The 16,224-nt window shown below is 43.4% G+C and overlaps 1 protein-coding gene across 1 annotated transcript; it reads right to left on the bottom strand.

Annotated features, from left to right (window-relative positions):
• Positions 1 to 1,269: 1,269 nt before the first annotated feature.
• LOC139753105 (uncharacterized) lies at positions 1,270 to 4,586 on the bottom strand. The gene has a single exon (XM_071669194.1). The coding sequence runs from the start codon at positions 3,931 to 3,933 to the stop codon at positions 3,097 to 3,099; it is 837 nt and encodes a 278-aa protein (XP_071525295.1). The 5' UTR covers positions 3,934 to 4,586; the 3' UTR covers positions 1,270 to 3,096.
• Between the last annotated feature and the right edge of the window lie 11,638 nt (positions 4,587 to 16,224).

Raw genomic sequence — 16,224 nt, 5'->3', positions numbered from 1 at the left:
TAATGTGTACGTTTGGATTCACTTATGTGTATATATTTAAACGTCCGTGTGGGCTTGTTTGTACGTGTGAGTATGTATGAATGTTTGCTGGTGCGGGTGTAGGTCAATGTCCGTCTGAGTGTTTATGGGTTCGTTTCTGCGTATGTAGATTGTGTGTGCGCCCAAAAGAGGAGAGAGAGAGAGAGAGAGAGAGAGAGAGAGAGAGAGAGAGAGAGAGAGAGAGAGAGAGAGAGAGAGAGAGAGAGAGCCTGCATGTGTAAGAACAAGAGTTGCGGGTGTAACCTGGCGGTCACCCTCGGGGCTGAGGATCCTGCCACCACCCTCACCCAGGACAGGTAGGTCATCTCCCTCATCATCGTGGTGTGTAAACGTTTTGCTGAATGGTCACATACAACATTTTCAAGAACATTTCTGTCCTCATCTTTATCGGATGAATGAAGAATATCTTTTTGCAGATATGTAATATTCAATGTATTTGTTGACGAAAAGGCGAGAGTAAGTCGTCTTCATACAACCTAATCATGGGTGATCATTGCCAAGTCCACATAACCTCACAGTTGTCTGGCTAACTGTCGTTCCACCTCACCTTCAGATCCCAGCATTTGCTACATGCCTTATCATAGAAATTCTTCCAGTATTTTCTTTCTATAATGATCTTGTTTATGAGCTTATGATCAAACAACCCTTACCTCATCATCACCTGAATTCTGCAACTTCAATATTCTCTTTTCTTTCTACGTCTAGATATCTTGTTCTTCTCTTGGATGGTCAGTATGCGTTATTGTTACATTTATCGTCCCCCGTAACTTCTGTCACCAAGACATCGTTTTATTGTCCTCTTGTCAAACCTCAAACGTTTCTGGGATCACTCCATCAGTAACTGTATTATCTTTGAAGCATCCTCACCACAACCAGACTTATATTCACTCAGCCAAATTTCTTATCCACATCCACTATCCACATCCACTATCCACATCCACTATCCACATCCACTATCCACTTCGTGTTTGTTGTTTTCATGGATAGCGCTTTCAGTAGAGAGATGTTCACAAGATTCCTGCCGTGGCCATGCTCTGACGTAGGTTATTCTTCTTAATTAAGTAAGACAAGAGTTAAGTCTACGGTGTTTGCACGTTCGCTCATGCTGATATGATATGAAGCTGTTATAATGAAATTTACACTGTTGGTTTAACATTTAGGTACCTTCTTGAAAGAATAACAGAGATTTCTTTCTAAGATACAGAATATAGGTAATTCTAAAGACATGTGAACAGTATAACTATTTTATTGTAAATTCAAGCAGTAAAAAAGTGATTACATTTACAGCAAAAATGTACATATTTTACAATACCGTAATATAAACTCATATCATAGTCAAATGTTTGTCTAAAAATAAGAATCAATGCAAATTGTATGCCAGTCACATTTTTGACAATGCTATTCAATTTGCAATAGTAGGTGAAACAGAACGAGTCAGCTTTGCTTGGCCAGACAGTATGATAACATGTCCAAGACACATGACTATCGTCAGTATTGTTGTGGTAATGATAAACCTACGTTGCCAAGTCAAAGAGTATAATAAATGTTACCAGGCTGACAACATAATTAACGTTGCCAGGCCATACACAATAAACGCTACTACATCACATTATCTGATAACATCCAATGACAAATACCGTTCCATCACACTATATGACAGGTCACACAATATGAAAAATGTTCTCTACATAAAACATGACCAACGTTGTCAATGCTAAAAATATAACCACTACTGGCGGGCTTCGCAGTATGACAAATGTTAAGTAACAACATAATTCCTATCGTCAGGTCACATACTAGAACGTTTTCAGATTATATGGCAAACGGTGTTAAGGTACTCAGTATGACCAGTTTCGTCAGTATGTACAACATGACCAACGTTTTTGATTCAGACAGCATGAAAAACATCGGCAGTTACAACACTTGAAAGGCCTCGTCAGTTTATAGTTCACGACTGTTATTGATAAGCCACAATATATGAGGAAAAGTGGCGGGACACGTAATATGACAGCTTTTGTCACAGAACATATGACGCTCTTAGTCACAAACTGTCAGGTTGCACAACATGAGAAACCTTGGTAGGTCAGATGATTGGACAGATATTACTAGCCACACGGTTAAGTCATTATCTGAACAAATGCTGTCATTCACACAAAATGAAAGATCTTGCCATTTTCCATTATATGACACGTTTTCAGTTGAAAACGTGATAATTGCTGAGGATGCATAACGTGACAAGTCTCTAGGTTGACATGCTACAAAAACCTTTGACTAACCAAATAGAATGACGACGTACTGTTTCACAGAATGTGATAAGGCTCTTGGTGTCATAAATCACAACAGGCCTTGCCAGATTATGCAGTATGACAAGCCCTGTCATGTCACCAACAAGCCATACTAGAGCAGAATAGTAAAGTCTTGCTGTGTCAAGCCTCGCTAAATGAACACACTAAGGCATGCCTTGCCGGCTTTCACAGTCTGAGAAAAATTTTTAGGCCACATTTTAAGAAAAAGATTGTCAGGTCGCATGGCAGAGGTTACCAAATTACAAAATATGGCACATTAGACTAGCATCGCACATGTAAGTTGGTTGTTATGACACTTTTGTGTCTATTTGGATTTCCAGACAGTCCAGACAGTAACCTTGCAAAAAGTGTTTCTCTTACAATCTCGCCAAATCTTAGTCTGGTCTTTCAAGCACCAGGTACAAGTGAAGAGAAATACCTAGCGAATTACACCCACTCTCTCACCAGTTGCACACATCATGATGGGAAATGTGGATAATTACCCTATAGATACAGATGTACATGTATCTTAACATTAGGTGCAGATGCCTAAGTACCAGGGAAATATTCACAGGTCACATTACCATGGACACACAAACACCTCGATCATGAGTGCACACTTCAGTATTTGATGTATCAATTCATACATCCAAGATGCCCCTCTCTTGTGTAATAAACTTCATCTCGTCGCTGACGACTGTGTGGTGAAGGCATCTTTCTGTGGGAATAACAGTCACATGAACATTATCGCACCACCGACATGCAAATAGTGTCATTGATTACACAACTCAGTGGTGAAGGCGATGGCTTCTTTCTCTGCTCCTAGGAGGATATCAAATGGATCAACTATGGACAAAGTCGGGATGTCTCGGAAGACATCGAGGTTGTCCTCCAGTAGACAGGAGTCGTCGGAGAGGAGATCCTCGAGGTCGCTGGCGCTGCTCAGTGATCCTCTGACAGTAGAGGGCGTGTTGCTTTGTAATATCTGGCCAGGAGTGGAGTAGTAACCAATGACCTGAGACACATTAGGGAGATAGTGCTGACTGAAAGGTGGCGTCGAGTTCTTGTATTGGAAGGTCGTGACCGGGTTTTCTGGTGATGGTGTTGCCTTGTGAAAGGAGGGTGGCAGGGATTGCTGAAGGGAATTCTGAAAAGAAAACGACAGCGAGTTCTGAAGAGAGCAGATGTCGGCGTCTGTGTCATCTTCAAGTACATGAGATAAAGCTCTGATGTAACTAACAGCAAGACGAAGAGTCGTAATCTTGGTCATGGCAGATGAAGCAGCTTGAACTTCCAGGACGTCAGGAAGAGCTTTACGGAGAGAGTCGAATGCATTGTTTATTTCCTTCATGCGGTGACGCTCTCGAGCATTAGCAGTCTTCCTCCGATACTTTGATAACGGCGCCGGCCTCGACTTGGGCCTCACTGATCTCTTAGGAGCTTCTTGGCGAACCCTCTCTTGTTGCAGCCTCTTGATGATGGTTCGTGGGCGCAGTCCATACTTCTCCCCCGTGTTGGTGTTCCTATTGTTGTTGGTGTCAGTGGAGGAGGGGCCCTCCAGGCGCTGCTCCCCGAGGACGTCCATCTGGCGGCCGCTGGTGACGATCATCTTCGTTGGATGCTTCTCTGGGATTACAACTTGCAACGTGTTAAAATCACCCGAACTGTTTGGATTATTACTGTTGGTGTGTTGGAATCACTCGAAATCTCTTGATATAGATTTGCAATTCGGCTTAATATAGTATTATAGAGCGTAATTTTTTATGTTTTCTTCTACAAAACACACGTCTATCAAACTGTGAATAGACAAAAGGTGTGTTCTTGTATATCACAAAATTAATGAAATTACATCTCTTATCACGTTCGTGGAGTTCTAGCACGGATCAGGCAAAATCTGTACACGGACATTAATCTCTGAGGAAGTTTTCATGCACTTATTTATCACTGAAGTCTGAGCCGCAGGAAGATATCAGCGGCGGCACTGAGTCCCGGATGTTGTGGCGCTCCCGGCTCCTCCCACTTCCTCCTCTCACAAGGAAAATATGTTTCCAAATTTGGAATATTGCCTCGTCTGCCCAGGAGATGCAAGGGTTGGCGTGGCAGTGCTGGCAAACGCTCGCTGACCAAGCGAACATGTGCTACTGTAAGTGTAACATTAAGGATGGTGGGTGAAGTAACTTGTTAGGCTTTTCTTCGATGGGGACACTGGTAGAAATTCACGGCCGTAGACCCCAGGTACACTGCCCGTCCTGCCAGGTTGGGTGCACGGGTACCACTGGTGACCAGTTCACCTGTTGCCCCGACGAACCCTCCACACGTGCCCCCACCTATGACGTCATTATTCGCAAGCTGAAAGTTTCGCGGTTCTTAACAACAAAATTATGTATCTAGTTTTACCACTTCGAAAATCAGTGTAAGATAAACCTTCAACCAGAGCAACACGTAAAGTATTTGATATCACACTTGAGGTATGTAATGAGTCTCTGGGATAATGGAGTTTACGCGTGATCCCAAGAAGGCGTTTCCGAGTGTGGCGTTAGTGTGTGGCAGGTCGGACAGGAGGTGCAGAGCTCAGTACCGCGGAGGCTGTCCGCTGGGAAGGTCGGGCCTGAGACGTCCCTCACGACTCTCTGACTTACTGACCCTAATGAGGTGTTCATAATCCCCGTCGTAAATCGTAATTTACATTCTTTTATTCAAAGATACTTATGATGAGACTGAAAAAATGGATATTTGTCAGCTATACCCATATATCAAAAGACTGGAGATACATAATCTTTGAATACGAAAGAAGACAACATCCTTTTGTCAAAAAAAAAGGACATGATTTGTTTCATGGAAAAAAATACAATCAAGATCAATGACATTTAAGATTTTAAATTCTTTTATCATTCATGAATATCTTAAACTCTCGAAGTAACTTTCCAATATATATATATATATATATATATATATATATATATATATATATATATATATATTTATTAAAAAAGGGGTGACTGTATTATTGACTGGTTGGTAAGGTTATTTAATGTATGTATGACTCATGGTGAGGTGCCTGAGGATTGGCGGAATGCGTGCATAGTGCCATTGTACAAAGGCAAAGGGGATAAGAGTGAGTGCTAAAATTACAGAGGTATAAGTTTGTTGAGTATTCCTGGTAAATTATATGGGAGGGTATTGATTGCGAGGGTGAAGGCATTTACAGAGCATCAGATTGGGGAAGAGCAGTGTGGTTTAAGAAGTGGTAGAGGATGTGTGGATCAGGTGTTTGCTTTGAAGAATGTATGTGAGAAATACTTAGAAAAGCAAATGGATTTGTATGTAGCATTTATGGATCTGGAGAAGGCATATGATAGAGTTGATAAAGATGCTCTGTGGAAGGTATTAAGAATATATGGTGTGGGAGGAAAGTTGTTAGAAGCAGTGAAAAGTTTTTATCGAGGATGTAAGGCATGTGTACGTGTAGGAAGAGAGGAAAGTGATTGGTTCTCAGTGAATGTAGGTTTGCGGCAGGGGTGTGTGATGTCTCCATGGTTGTTTAATTTGTTTATGGATGGGGTTGTTAGGGAGGTGAATGCAAGAGTTTTGGAAAGAGGGGCAAGTATGAAGTCTGTTGGGGATGAGAGAGCTTGGGAAGTGAGTCAGTTGTTGTTCGCTGATGATACAGCGCTGGTGGCTGATTCATGTGAGAAACTGCAGAAGCTGGTGACTGTGTTTGGTAAAGTGTGTGAGAGAAGAAAGTTAAGAGTAAATGTGAATAAGAGCAAGGTTATTAGGTACAGTAGGGTTATGGGTCAAGTCAATTGGGAGGTAAGTTTGAATGGAGAAAAACTGGAGGAAGTGAAGTGTTTTAGATATCTGGGAGTGGATCTGGCAGCGGATGGAACCATGGAAGCGGAAGTGTATCATAGGGTGGGGGAGGGGGCGAAAATCCTGGGAGCCTTGAAGAATGTTTGGAAGTCGAGAACATTATCTCGGAAAGCAAAAATGGGTATGTTTGAAGGAATAGTGGTTCCAACAATGTTGTATGGTTGCGAGGTGTGGGCTATGGATAGAGTTGTGCGCAGGAGGATGGATGTGCTGGAAATGAGATGTTTGAGGACAGTGTGTGGTGTGAGGTGGTTTGATCGAGTAAGTAACGTAAGGGTAAGAGAGATGTGTGGAAATAAAAAGAGCGTGGTTGAGAGAGCAGAAGAGGGTGTTTTGAAATGGTTTGGGCACATGGAGAGAATGAGTGAGGAAAGATTGACCAAGAGGATATATGTGTCGGAGGTGGAGGGAACGAGGAGAAGTGGGAGACCAGATTGGAGGTGGAAAGATGGAGTGAAAAAGATTTTGTGTGATCGGGGCCTGAACATGCAGGAGGGTGAAAGGAGGGCAAGGAATAGAGTGAATTGGAGCGATGTGGTATACCGGGGTTGACGTGCTGTCAGTGGATTGAATCAGGGCATGTGAAGCGTCTGGGGTAAACCAGGGAAAGCTGTGTAGGTATGTATATTTACGTGTGTGGACGTATGTATATACATGTGTATGGGGGTGGGTTGGGCTATTTCTTTCGTCTGTTTCCTTGCGCTGCCCCGCAAACGCGGGAGACAGCGACAAAGCAAGAAAAAGAAAAAAAAAAAAAAAAAATATATATATATATATATATATATATATATATATATATATATATATATATATATATATATATATATATATATATATATATATATATATATATATATATACATATCAACCCTGGGGATAGGAGAGAAAGGATACTTCCCACGTATTCTCTACGTGTCGTAGATGGCGAATAAATAGGGTGGTAGCAGGGAGATGGAAATCATTCCTTCCAGTTTTACTTTTTTAGGATAAGGAACAGAGAAAGGGGCCAAGTGAGGAATCTTCTCTCTAAGGTTCTGTCATCTCTTCTTGACGCTATCTCCTGAAGAAACTTCAAGATCACCAAAAATTTGTACGGCAAATAGAAACAGTACATAAGAAAATATATAAAGGAAAGTGTGCCATAGCTTTCAACCTCATATGCCTTCAGGAAAATATCCTGCCTGGCTACACCAATATATATATATATGTGTATATATATATATATATATATATATATATATATATATATATATATATATATATATATATATATATATATATATATATTACTATTTATTCACTATACTTGATCGCCATTTCCCGCATTAGCGAAGTGGCGCTAGGAAACAGGCGAAAAACGGCCCATTCATTCATACACACACACACACACACAGACACATACACACATACACACACTCATACACACATAAGTGTTTTAGATATCTGGGAGTGGATTTGGCAGCGAATGGAACAATGGAAGCGGAAGTGAGTCACACGGTGGGGGAGGGGGCGAAAGTTCTGGGAGCGTTGAAAAATGTGTTGAAGGCGAGAACATTATCTCGGAAAACAAAAATGGGTATGTTTAAAGGAATAGTGGTTCCAACAATGTTATATGGTTGCGAGGCGTGGGCTGTAGAGAAGGTTGTGCGAAGGAGGGGGGAATGTGTTGGAAATGAGATGTTTGCGGACAATATGTGGAGTAAGGTGGTTTGATCGAGTAAGAAATGCAAGGGTAAGAGAGATGTGTGGTAATAAAAAGAGTGTGGTTGAGATAGCAGAAAAGGGTGTTTTGAAATAGTTTGTCCACATGGAGAGAATGAGTGAGGAAAGATTGACAAAGAGGATAAATGTGTCAGAGGTGGAGGGAACGAGAAGTGGGTGACCAAATTGGAGGTGGAAAGATGGAGTGAAAAAGATTTTAAGCGATCGGGGCATGAAGATGCAGGAAGGTGAAAGGCGTGCAAGGAATAGAGTGCATTGGAACGATGTGGTATACCGGGGTCGACGTGCTGTCACTGGATTAAACCAGGGCATGTGAAGCGTCTGGGGTAAACCATGGAAAGTTCTGTGGGGCCTGGATGTGGAAAGGGAGCTGTGGTTTCGGTGCATTATGCATGACAGCTAGAGACTGAGTGTGAGCGAATGTGGCCTTTGTGTACAGTGTTTATCAGTTATCAGTGTACAGTGTTGATCAGTCATCACGTACAATGTTAGAGACTAATGACTCGGACATTGCAGACCTCCCACCGTCCCTGATACTCACATCGACCTTGCCTTTAGCCCTATAAGGAACACGGCTAGTTAGCCGTCTTCACGGGAGCGCCCACTGTCTTTTAAAGAAGCCAAAGTGATTAGATGTTTGGGGGGTTATTAGTGTGTTATACCAGACTGTTGTGATTAAGTTCATGTGTTGACGTTGTGGCGTAAATATAGCGTTTGTCTGGGAATGCTTAGTCTATCTATGAAACCTTTGCATAGAAATATACATATGCTTCAAAGGTCTTCTAGGTCGCCATCCCCTTTTCCACCCAACGATCGTTTTTCCTGTGCTTAAAGAAATAATGTGTAAGATTTATAAGTGATGCTGGAGTCTGTTCACGAGTGCATCAGCTATAATTCACAACATTATCTGCATCTGCAGGAGAACAGCACCACTAACATGAGTAGTACTGATGAAATTCTATTTCAGGTCGAAAGTTCCTCTAGATTTTCCTTGAGGTGTGTCACTGAACAGCAATATTTAAATACTTGTACACCGTTGGTGGTAAACTTTCAGCGAAATCTTCACTATGGACACGTAGGCCGGTGTAAGAAACGTGCATGGCTCAAGCGTGTGAAGCGTCTGAGTTGCTTGCTGATTGAGTGGCTCCCATCAGGTCCTGGTGCACACTCTGTCTTGGGCTGGTTGGGATAGGGATGGGAAATATCTTGTGTCGTTCTTTGCCTTCGCATAAAGAGGGGCGAGGAAGAAGAGATAAAAGAACTGAATGAAGAAGTGAGCAGAAGGAGAGGAAGACAAAGCTAGGAGATACCTAGCCCCCAGCCGTGATCACTGACCTTGGTGGTGCGTGATACAAGGCAGATCATATGATCATCCTCGACATGATGAATATGAAACCGTGAAAGTCAGTGTAATTATAGGTAGTTCTAGGAAAACAGCCAGAAATTACAAAATTAGAGAATTCATATCACATACAAGGTTCTTCAGCAGTCCACGATAAACTTTACTAGGGAAACCAATGAAAGGCCTCCGCTAACAACAGAGAAAGCAGCTCTCTTTGCACAAGATACAGTGGAAGCAAGCATCACCATGCTCCTGCCGCTCTGCAGCCCCTGTACGGCGCTGTCGGAGTGATGAAACTGGTGGACAAATATAAAGGCTGATATGTAATTACGAGAGCAGCAGTCAGAGGCGCTCACAGCTGGCGTTTATTAGCAAGGAAGGACGCAGTAGGGCGGCGTGGCCCGGCCCGTCCAGCGCGTCCAAAACAATAAGGCTGGCGCAGATCCCTCCGCCCACAGCGATAACATCTCGGTAATTTGTGATAAAAATCAAGAACGCTGAATGTAAATGGTTTATGAATAAATTACTTCTCTTCAGTATCAATTACGTATTCACAGTGGGGAAGAACGCCTGATGCAACACCCATACTGTTGCTGCTGATTTTTTGGGGCGGCTGAGGGTGGCGAGGGGCGATGGGCGGAAGTCAGATGAAGTAGTGTGCGGCGGTGAGGGGTGGTGGGTGGTGACAAGGGGTAGAGGGCGGTGGTGAAAGGCGGTGGTTGAAGAGCTTGCATGTCGACGGGTGGTAAGTGGCACAATGTAGGAATGAAGAGTGGTAAAAGAAATTGAGGTAGAGAGAATAGGTAAAGGGTTGTGAGAGGTAGCATGTGAATATGAGGGGTGGTAGCAAGATATGAGTGGAATTGAGGGTGGTGGATAGGGATAAGGAATGGTGAAGAGTACTGGATGGAGAGCTGATAATGAGGGGCGGCAAAGGACAGCTCGGGGGTGATGGGCGGATGTGAGCAGTTGACGGGATTGTATGCCATCTGACGGAAGATAAAGTGGTGTGTGGCGGTGAGTAGACTGTTGGGCGTCAGGGGGAGATATAAGAAGATGATAAGTCGCGGAGGAGTTGTAGAGCTGGGAAGGATGGTGTATGGGTATAACGAGTGACACATGATCGTATGGTGCGGTAGGTGGACGTGTTATCGTGACTTGAAAAAGAGTAACACTAGATGATTAGCCATGGTGACTCATCTCCCGACTACGATATTGTGATGTAATTATTGGCTGGTGATCAAAAGTGTTGATAGTGATGATAGCTGTCGGCGAGTTGACGGTGTGTGTCTGTGGGCCATGACTGATACTGGTTGGTGGAATTGGTTGATGAGTGGTAGTAGTGGGTGGCGACTGCTGGTGGTACGTGATTTTTTGATGATGATGCGTCGTAGAAGGCGAGAGTGGGAGATGGTAAGTGAGGTGTGATGATGGCAGTTAACATCTAATGATTGTTACTGTGGGGTGATAGAAAATGATGGTGGGAGGCTTGAGGATGGTATATGACGATAGATTATGGAGGTCATTTAAAGGAGATGATTGGACGACGGTAGTACGTGATTGGTGAGTGATAATGAGTGGTGACGGGTGATTGAGTCAGTACTGGGTAATGTTGCAAGGTAATCGTTGTTCGTGCTTTATGTTAGGGGAGAATAAGTGGTACCAGATGATGGAAATAGGTCGTGAGTAGCGATGGTGGGTGATGGCGCATGAATATGGAGAATGATTAGTGACTGCTGCTGTTGGTAAATGATTGTGATTCATAATGGGCTGTGGCAGATGTCTTTAAGCGCTGATGAGTAATGATAGGTGATGACTGGAGACAGTGGATAACGATGATGCATGATAACGAAGACTAGCGGATGTTGGTAAGAAATGACGAGTGTTGTTGGGAGGTGACTGGTGAGTTGCATCGAGTTGGAGCTGGTTTCAAGAAATGGTTATAATTCATGCTGGGCGTCAGTGGGTGGAACTGAATGATCATGAGAAATGTTGAATAATGGCAAGTGGGATGTCAGAGTGTGATGAGTGAATTAGGAACGAAAAGCAAAGGTGGAACGGATGAAGATGACTACTTATATAAGATAGTGGATGTTGGTGGATGAATATGGGTGATGACATTCACAGGCCATAATGAGCGATAAAGATACTGTGTGTTGATGAGCCGTTGTGGGTGATAGATAAGTGACAGGGTGATAATAGGCCAACGTATTTAACAGTAGTTTTGGTGGTTAACAATGGGTAACGACGGCCCACAGTATATGGCAGTAGGTAGTGGTCAACAGTGGGTGACATTAATGTTAATCATAAATGACAACTTGCATTTGTGTCAAACATGGACAAGGAAAACAATGTTTAAAATCCTGTCATATCAACACATTAGTGTGAATGTCTGATACTCAACTCACTGTAAGATTCAACATCCTCTCTAACATTCACATGCATTGCTACCAGGACTGACAGCTTTTGTCAGTAACTACTAAAAGGACAATAATGACACACAGCTGTAACACCTAACATGTGGAGGCAGGAAGAGTTAGTTCTGTACCTGGGCCCATGTTCACTTTCCTGACGGTCCCTCACAGTGTCTGGACAAAGCGCAAGTCTATAAACAATTCATTGTTGCATCTGAAAGCGGATCCTTTATACTTGAACTCTAAACTTGTGAGCGAACCTCAATGTTCAATAGCTTGTAAAAAAAGACTAGTCAAAGCATTGCCTCTCGGTGAGGCTTTTGTACCTCAATAAGAAAGCAATAGGCAGGAATCACCCTATAAAGCTCATGTCAAAATAGTGTTTGTTAATGAACGAAACATACTGTGTGTACAATCCATCCCAGGTGGTCAGATTAAAGCTACGACAGTACTTACATGTAGCACGGAAAAATTTTAGCTACACCTAAATGATGAAAGAGAGAGAGAGAGAGAGAGAGAGAGAGAGAGAGAGAGAGAGAGAGAGAGAGAGAGAGAGAGAGAGAGAGAGAGAGAGAGAGAGAGAGAGAGAGAGAGAGAGAGAGAGAGAGAGAGAGAGAGAGAGAGAGAGAGAGAGAGAGAGAGAGAGAGAGAGAGAGAGAGAGAGAGAGAGAGAGAGAGAGAGAGAGAGAGAGAGAGAGAGAGAGAGAGAGAGAGAGAGAGAGAGAGAGAGAGAGAGAGAGAGAGAGAGAGAGAGAGAGAGAGAGAGAGAGAGAGAGAGAGAGAGAGAGAGAGAGAGAGAGAGAGAGAGAGAGAGAGAGAGAGAGAGAGAGAGAGAGAGAGAGAGAGAGAGAGAGAGAGAGAGAGAGAGAGAGAGAGAGAGAGAGAGAGAGAGAGAGAGAGAGAGAGAGAGAGAGAGAGAGAGAGAGAGAGAGAGAGAGAGAGAGAGAGAGAGAGAGAGAGAGAGAGAGAGAGAGAGAGAGAGAGAGAGAGAGAGAGAGAGAGAGAGAGAGAGAGAGAGAGAGAGAGAGAGAGAGAGAGAGAGAGAGAGAGAGAGAGAGAAGAGAGAGAGAGAGAGAGAGAGAGAGAGAGAGAGAGAGAGAGAGAGAGAGAGAGAGAGAGAGAGAGAGAGAGAGAGAGAGAGAGAGAGAGAGAGAGAGAGAGAGAGAGAGAGAGAGAGAGAGAGAGAGAGAGAGAGAGAGAGAGAGAGAGAGAGAGAGAGAGAGAGAGAGAGAGAGAGAGAGAGAGAGAGAGAGAGAGAGAGAGAGAGAGAGAGAGAGAGAGAGAGAGAGAGAGAGAGAGAGAGAGAGAGAGAGAGAGAGAGAGAGAGAGAGAGAGAGAGAGAGAGAGAGAGAGAGAGAGAGAGAGAGAGAGAGAGAGAGAGAGAGAGAGAGAGAGATGGCTGGGGGGAAGAGGCTATACGGCCTTTGATGTGCAAGGCGTGCAATAATGCGTACATTTACGGATTCTTTGGAAGATTTACACACTGTAGTGAAGAGGCTGTGAGGAGCGTGTTGAACCGGCGGCAGGTGGGGGGGGGGGGGGGGTGATGCCCCTTAATAGCCAATAAAGTCGAGGCTGTCGACCTGCCCCAGTTGACGGCTCCAGATCTAAGAAATGGGAAAGCTGGAGAGGTGTTTAGGGTCACTCACAAGGCTGTGACCACTTGCTGATGTCTGCACTGGACATGTGTGTGTGTGCGTGTGTGTGTGCGTGTGTGTGTGTGTGTGTGTGTGTGTGTGTGTGTGTGTGTGTGTGTGTGCATCTTATGTATTTGTCTGTGCCTGTGTACACATGACATGTGTGCGTATGTTTTGTGCTCCTATGTGTTGTCTTGCTCCTCTTTATTCATTCATGAGAGGATGCATTTATGTTTCACTGGTAAAGTAAGAAGCAGATATACGCAAGTTAAACGCATTAGCATACGAGTTTTCATGAGGAAAGAAACTCCTCAGAGTTTGTAGGTGATCAAAGGAAGAACAAAGTAATGTACCCGGGAACACTGGAGGGTTGTCACGGTTCATGCTGGATTAGTGACCTCCGTGACCTTTAAGCCTCGGTGATATCAGGTCGTGCACGCAGGCTGTGACCCTATCTTGGACCAGTGATCAACTTTTCGATTTTCATCCTCACGGAGAAAACAAAAGGTTGAAAAATGAATAAACTCTTAATGAGGGTGCCCTTGAATAAGTCTTTCTTAAAGTTTCAGGATCGATCTAACTGAAATGGAGACTGTCTTTTACAAACTTGCCTTGAAACCTTGAGATTTTGACAGCAGTGACGGGTTAGAATGAAGCAATACTTACTTGACTTTCAGTGATGATGTTACTGTGTAGTTCTGACAATATCACTTCAAGTGTCGCTTGTGAAAATACATTGCTCATCAGTACATTTTTTGACTGTTTTCTTGCATCAACTTAATGTTTTCAGCCCTTCTTATGATGAATAATTTGAACTATCTAAAAAAAATTTCGTTTTTAGTTGTTTTATTGTATGAAAATGAGAATTCCAGCCCTCAACGTTTATCAAAGTATCATATTCAGATCTTTTCTATATCTGAGGATCATTCTGGGATTCTCTTATACTAAACTATTTGTTTCAGAGCTTCTCATCTCCAGCGGCTTTAACTACGTCTTTGTGTATCCCTGTCTGTGGTACGAAGGGATCAGCTCACGTTACAAGTACATGCCACAACACCTGTACTCCTCATCGAGTGATTCGAACCAGAGCCACAGACACGAAAGCCAAGGATAATATGTCGCAACAAAACCCCTCTCACTCAATGGACGCCGGAGCAATCGAGGTGCAGTATGATTTTACCTACGTAAACCAGGACTTGAAGTTGGACCTCATGCAAAACCAAACGCTAATTCAGTATCCTGCCAGACGAGGAGCTGGTAGTTAGAGGCATCGGCTGCAGTGACAGGGTACATACAAACACCGTGATCCCCAGGGTTGGACCAGAGACTCCCGCAGGTATGACAGCAAGACAACCTCCTTGACACGACCGTAGCTCTCGAGATCGAATCCATTAACTGGCCGAGTTAGAGCATCAGAGATGGAGACTTAATGCATCTTATTTACTGACATTTCCTCCCAACTTTCGCTTCTTTTTATCTTTGATTTTTTTTTTCTTACTCTTCACCTTACTTCTGTTTCTCTTAATTCAGAATCTAGTTATGATGAATAGTACTATCCGTTGGCTGGAGTACTTGTATGAAAAGAAGGGAAAAAAGGGAGAAATATCATCCAGTAAACGTTAATTTATCTAACATGTTTATATTCATTGTGTTTATAATAATGGGAGGACACGCACGTCAGTAAGTGACTGGACTGGGGTGTATTAGCATCAAATGGCGTACAAATTACACGACATCCTGTTTGATTTTGCCTAACATTCTGCAGGTGTGCGCACAAAAACCGACCCTTGGAACAAACAACTCATCCTACTAGGCTCCTAATGAACTCCTCACGCTTTTGTGGGGTTTGTATGCGTGTCTGGCTAACGTTCGCCACGCAAACTTCCCTCTTGGTGCCGGCAACTACGACTTGCGGTGTCAGGGAGACAGGAGCTGCAGCTTGCACTGATCAAAGACTTTGCAGTTTGGCAACCTGACTCTTGGCTTCATAACCTGACAATGATGACCTGACCACAGTGTAGGGATCTTGGACATGGCAGCACGACCTGAAACCCCATGTCGGTGGGCTGATATATTGTATGGCGACCTCATCATGAAACGGTGTAATGACATGACGGCACAGAACAACGTGGTGTGGGTTCAGGGTCGTAGTATGAAATAATGTACAGAGTGATATTCTCTGTCGCAAAGTTAGAATTTGATGCATAGTACGTAAACTATAGTGTGGTGACCCGTTAATCGGCGCCATAACACAGTGTGGTGAAACTTGCATGGCGAAACAGATATAGTGATGAGTGACATGCTTGACAAAGGCATATTGTTGAGTGACATGCCAAGTGGAACTTAACAGGAAGCGTGATAACCCATTCACGCAATGCACACACATTGGCGTATGCACGTGACCTAACTCATAAAATTATCTGACATATTATAGTAACCTGGCACGTGATGATACGACGTAAAACACTGATCAGTGAGCAGAAAAGCTAAATTCACCCTGATAGAGTAGTTGTGGAGACCTGATCACACTGTACTGGCCTGCTGCATGAGATGTCAACCTATCAGCAGTGTGACGAGTTAACACATAGTGTGGCGAGATTAAACATGATGTGGCAAACTGATACGTAATGTGGTAACCTAAAACACGAGGTGATGATATGGTGTGCCTCCCTACCACTAGTCTACCACATACAGTACGAAAGCCAAGTAAAATGATTTCTCTTTAGTCAAAGCCCCGCACAAACGGCTTCCATCTAATTTCTGAGCGGGAACGTTATCCAACCAAAAGGATTGCCGACATATCTAGTCGTAATCTGGGGTCATGAACTCTGTGTACAGGGGAGTAACGTAATCACCGTAAAGTAAACGATCTAGCAGCACCTGACAAGCTTTCATAGGGTCTATGTAGAGGT

This window comes from Panulirus ornatus, chromosome 14 (assembly GCF_036320965.1).
Source record: "Panulirus ornatus isolate Po-2019 chromosome 14, ASM3632096v1, whole genome shotgun sequence".
Classification (NCBI taxonomy): domain Eukaryota; kingdom Metazoa; phylum Arthropoda; class Malacostraca; order Decapoda; family Palinuridae; genus Panulirus; species Panulirus ornatus.
Note: the sequence above shows the minus strand (reverse complement) of the source record. Positions and strands in the feature narration are given on the sequence as shown.

Bases quoted from the DNA above. Each gene is read 5' to 3' on its own strand.
- LOC139753105 (XM_071669194.1), bottom strand. From the start codon at position 3,933: ATGATCGTCACCAGCGGCCGCCAGATGGACGTCCTCGGGGAGCAGCGC.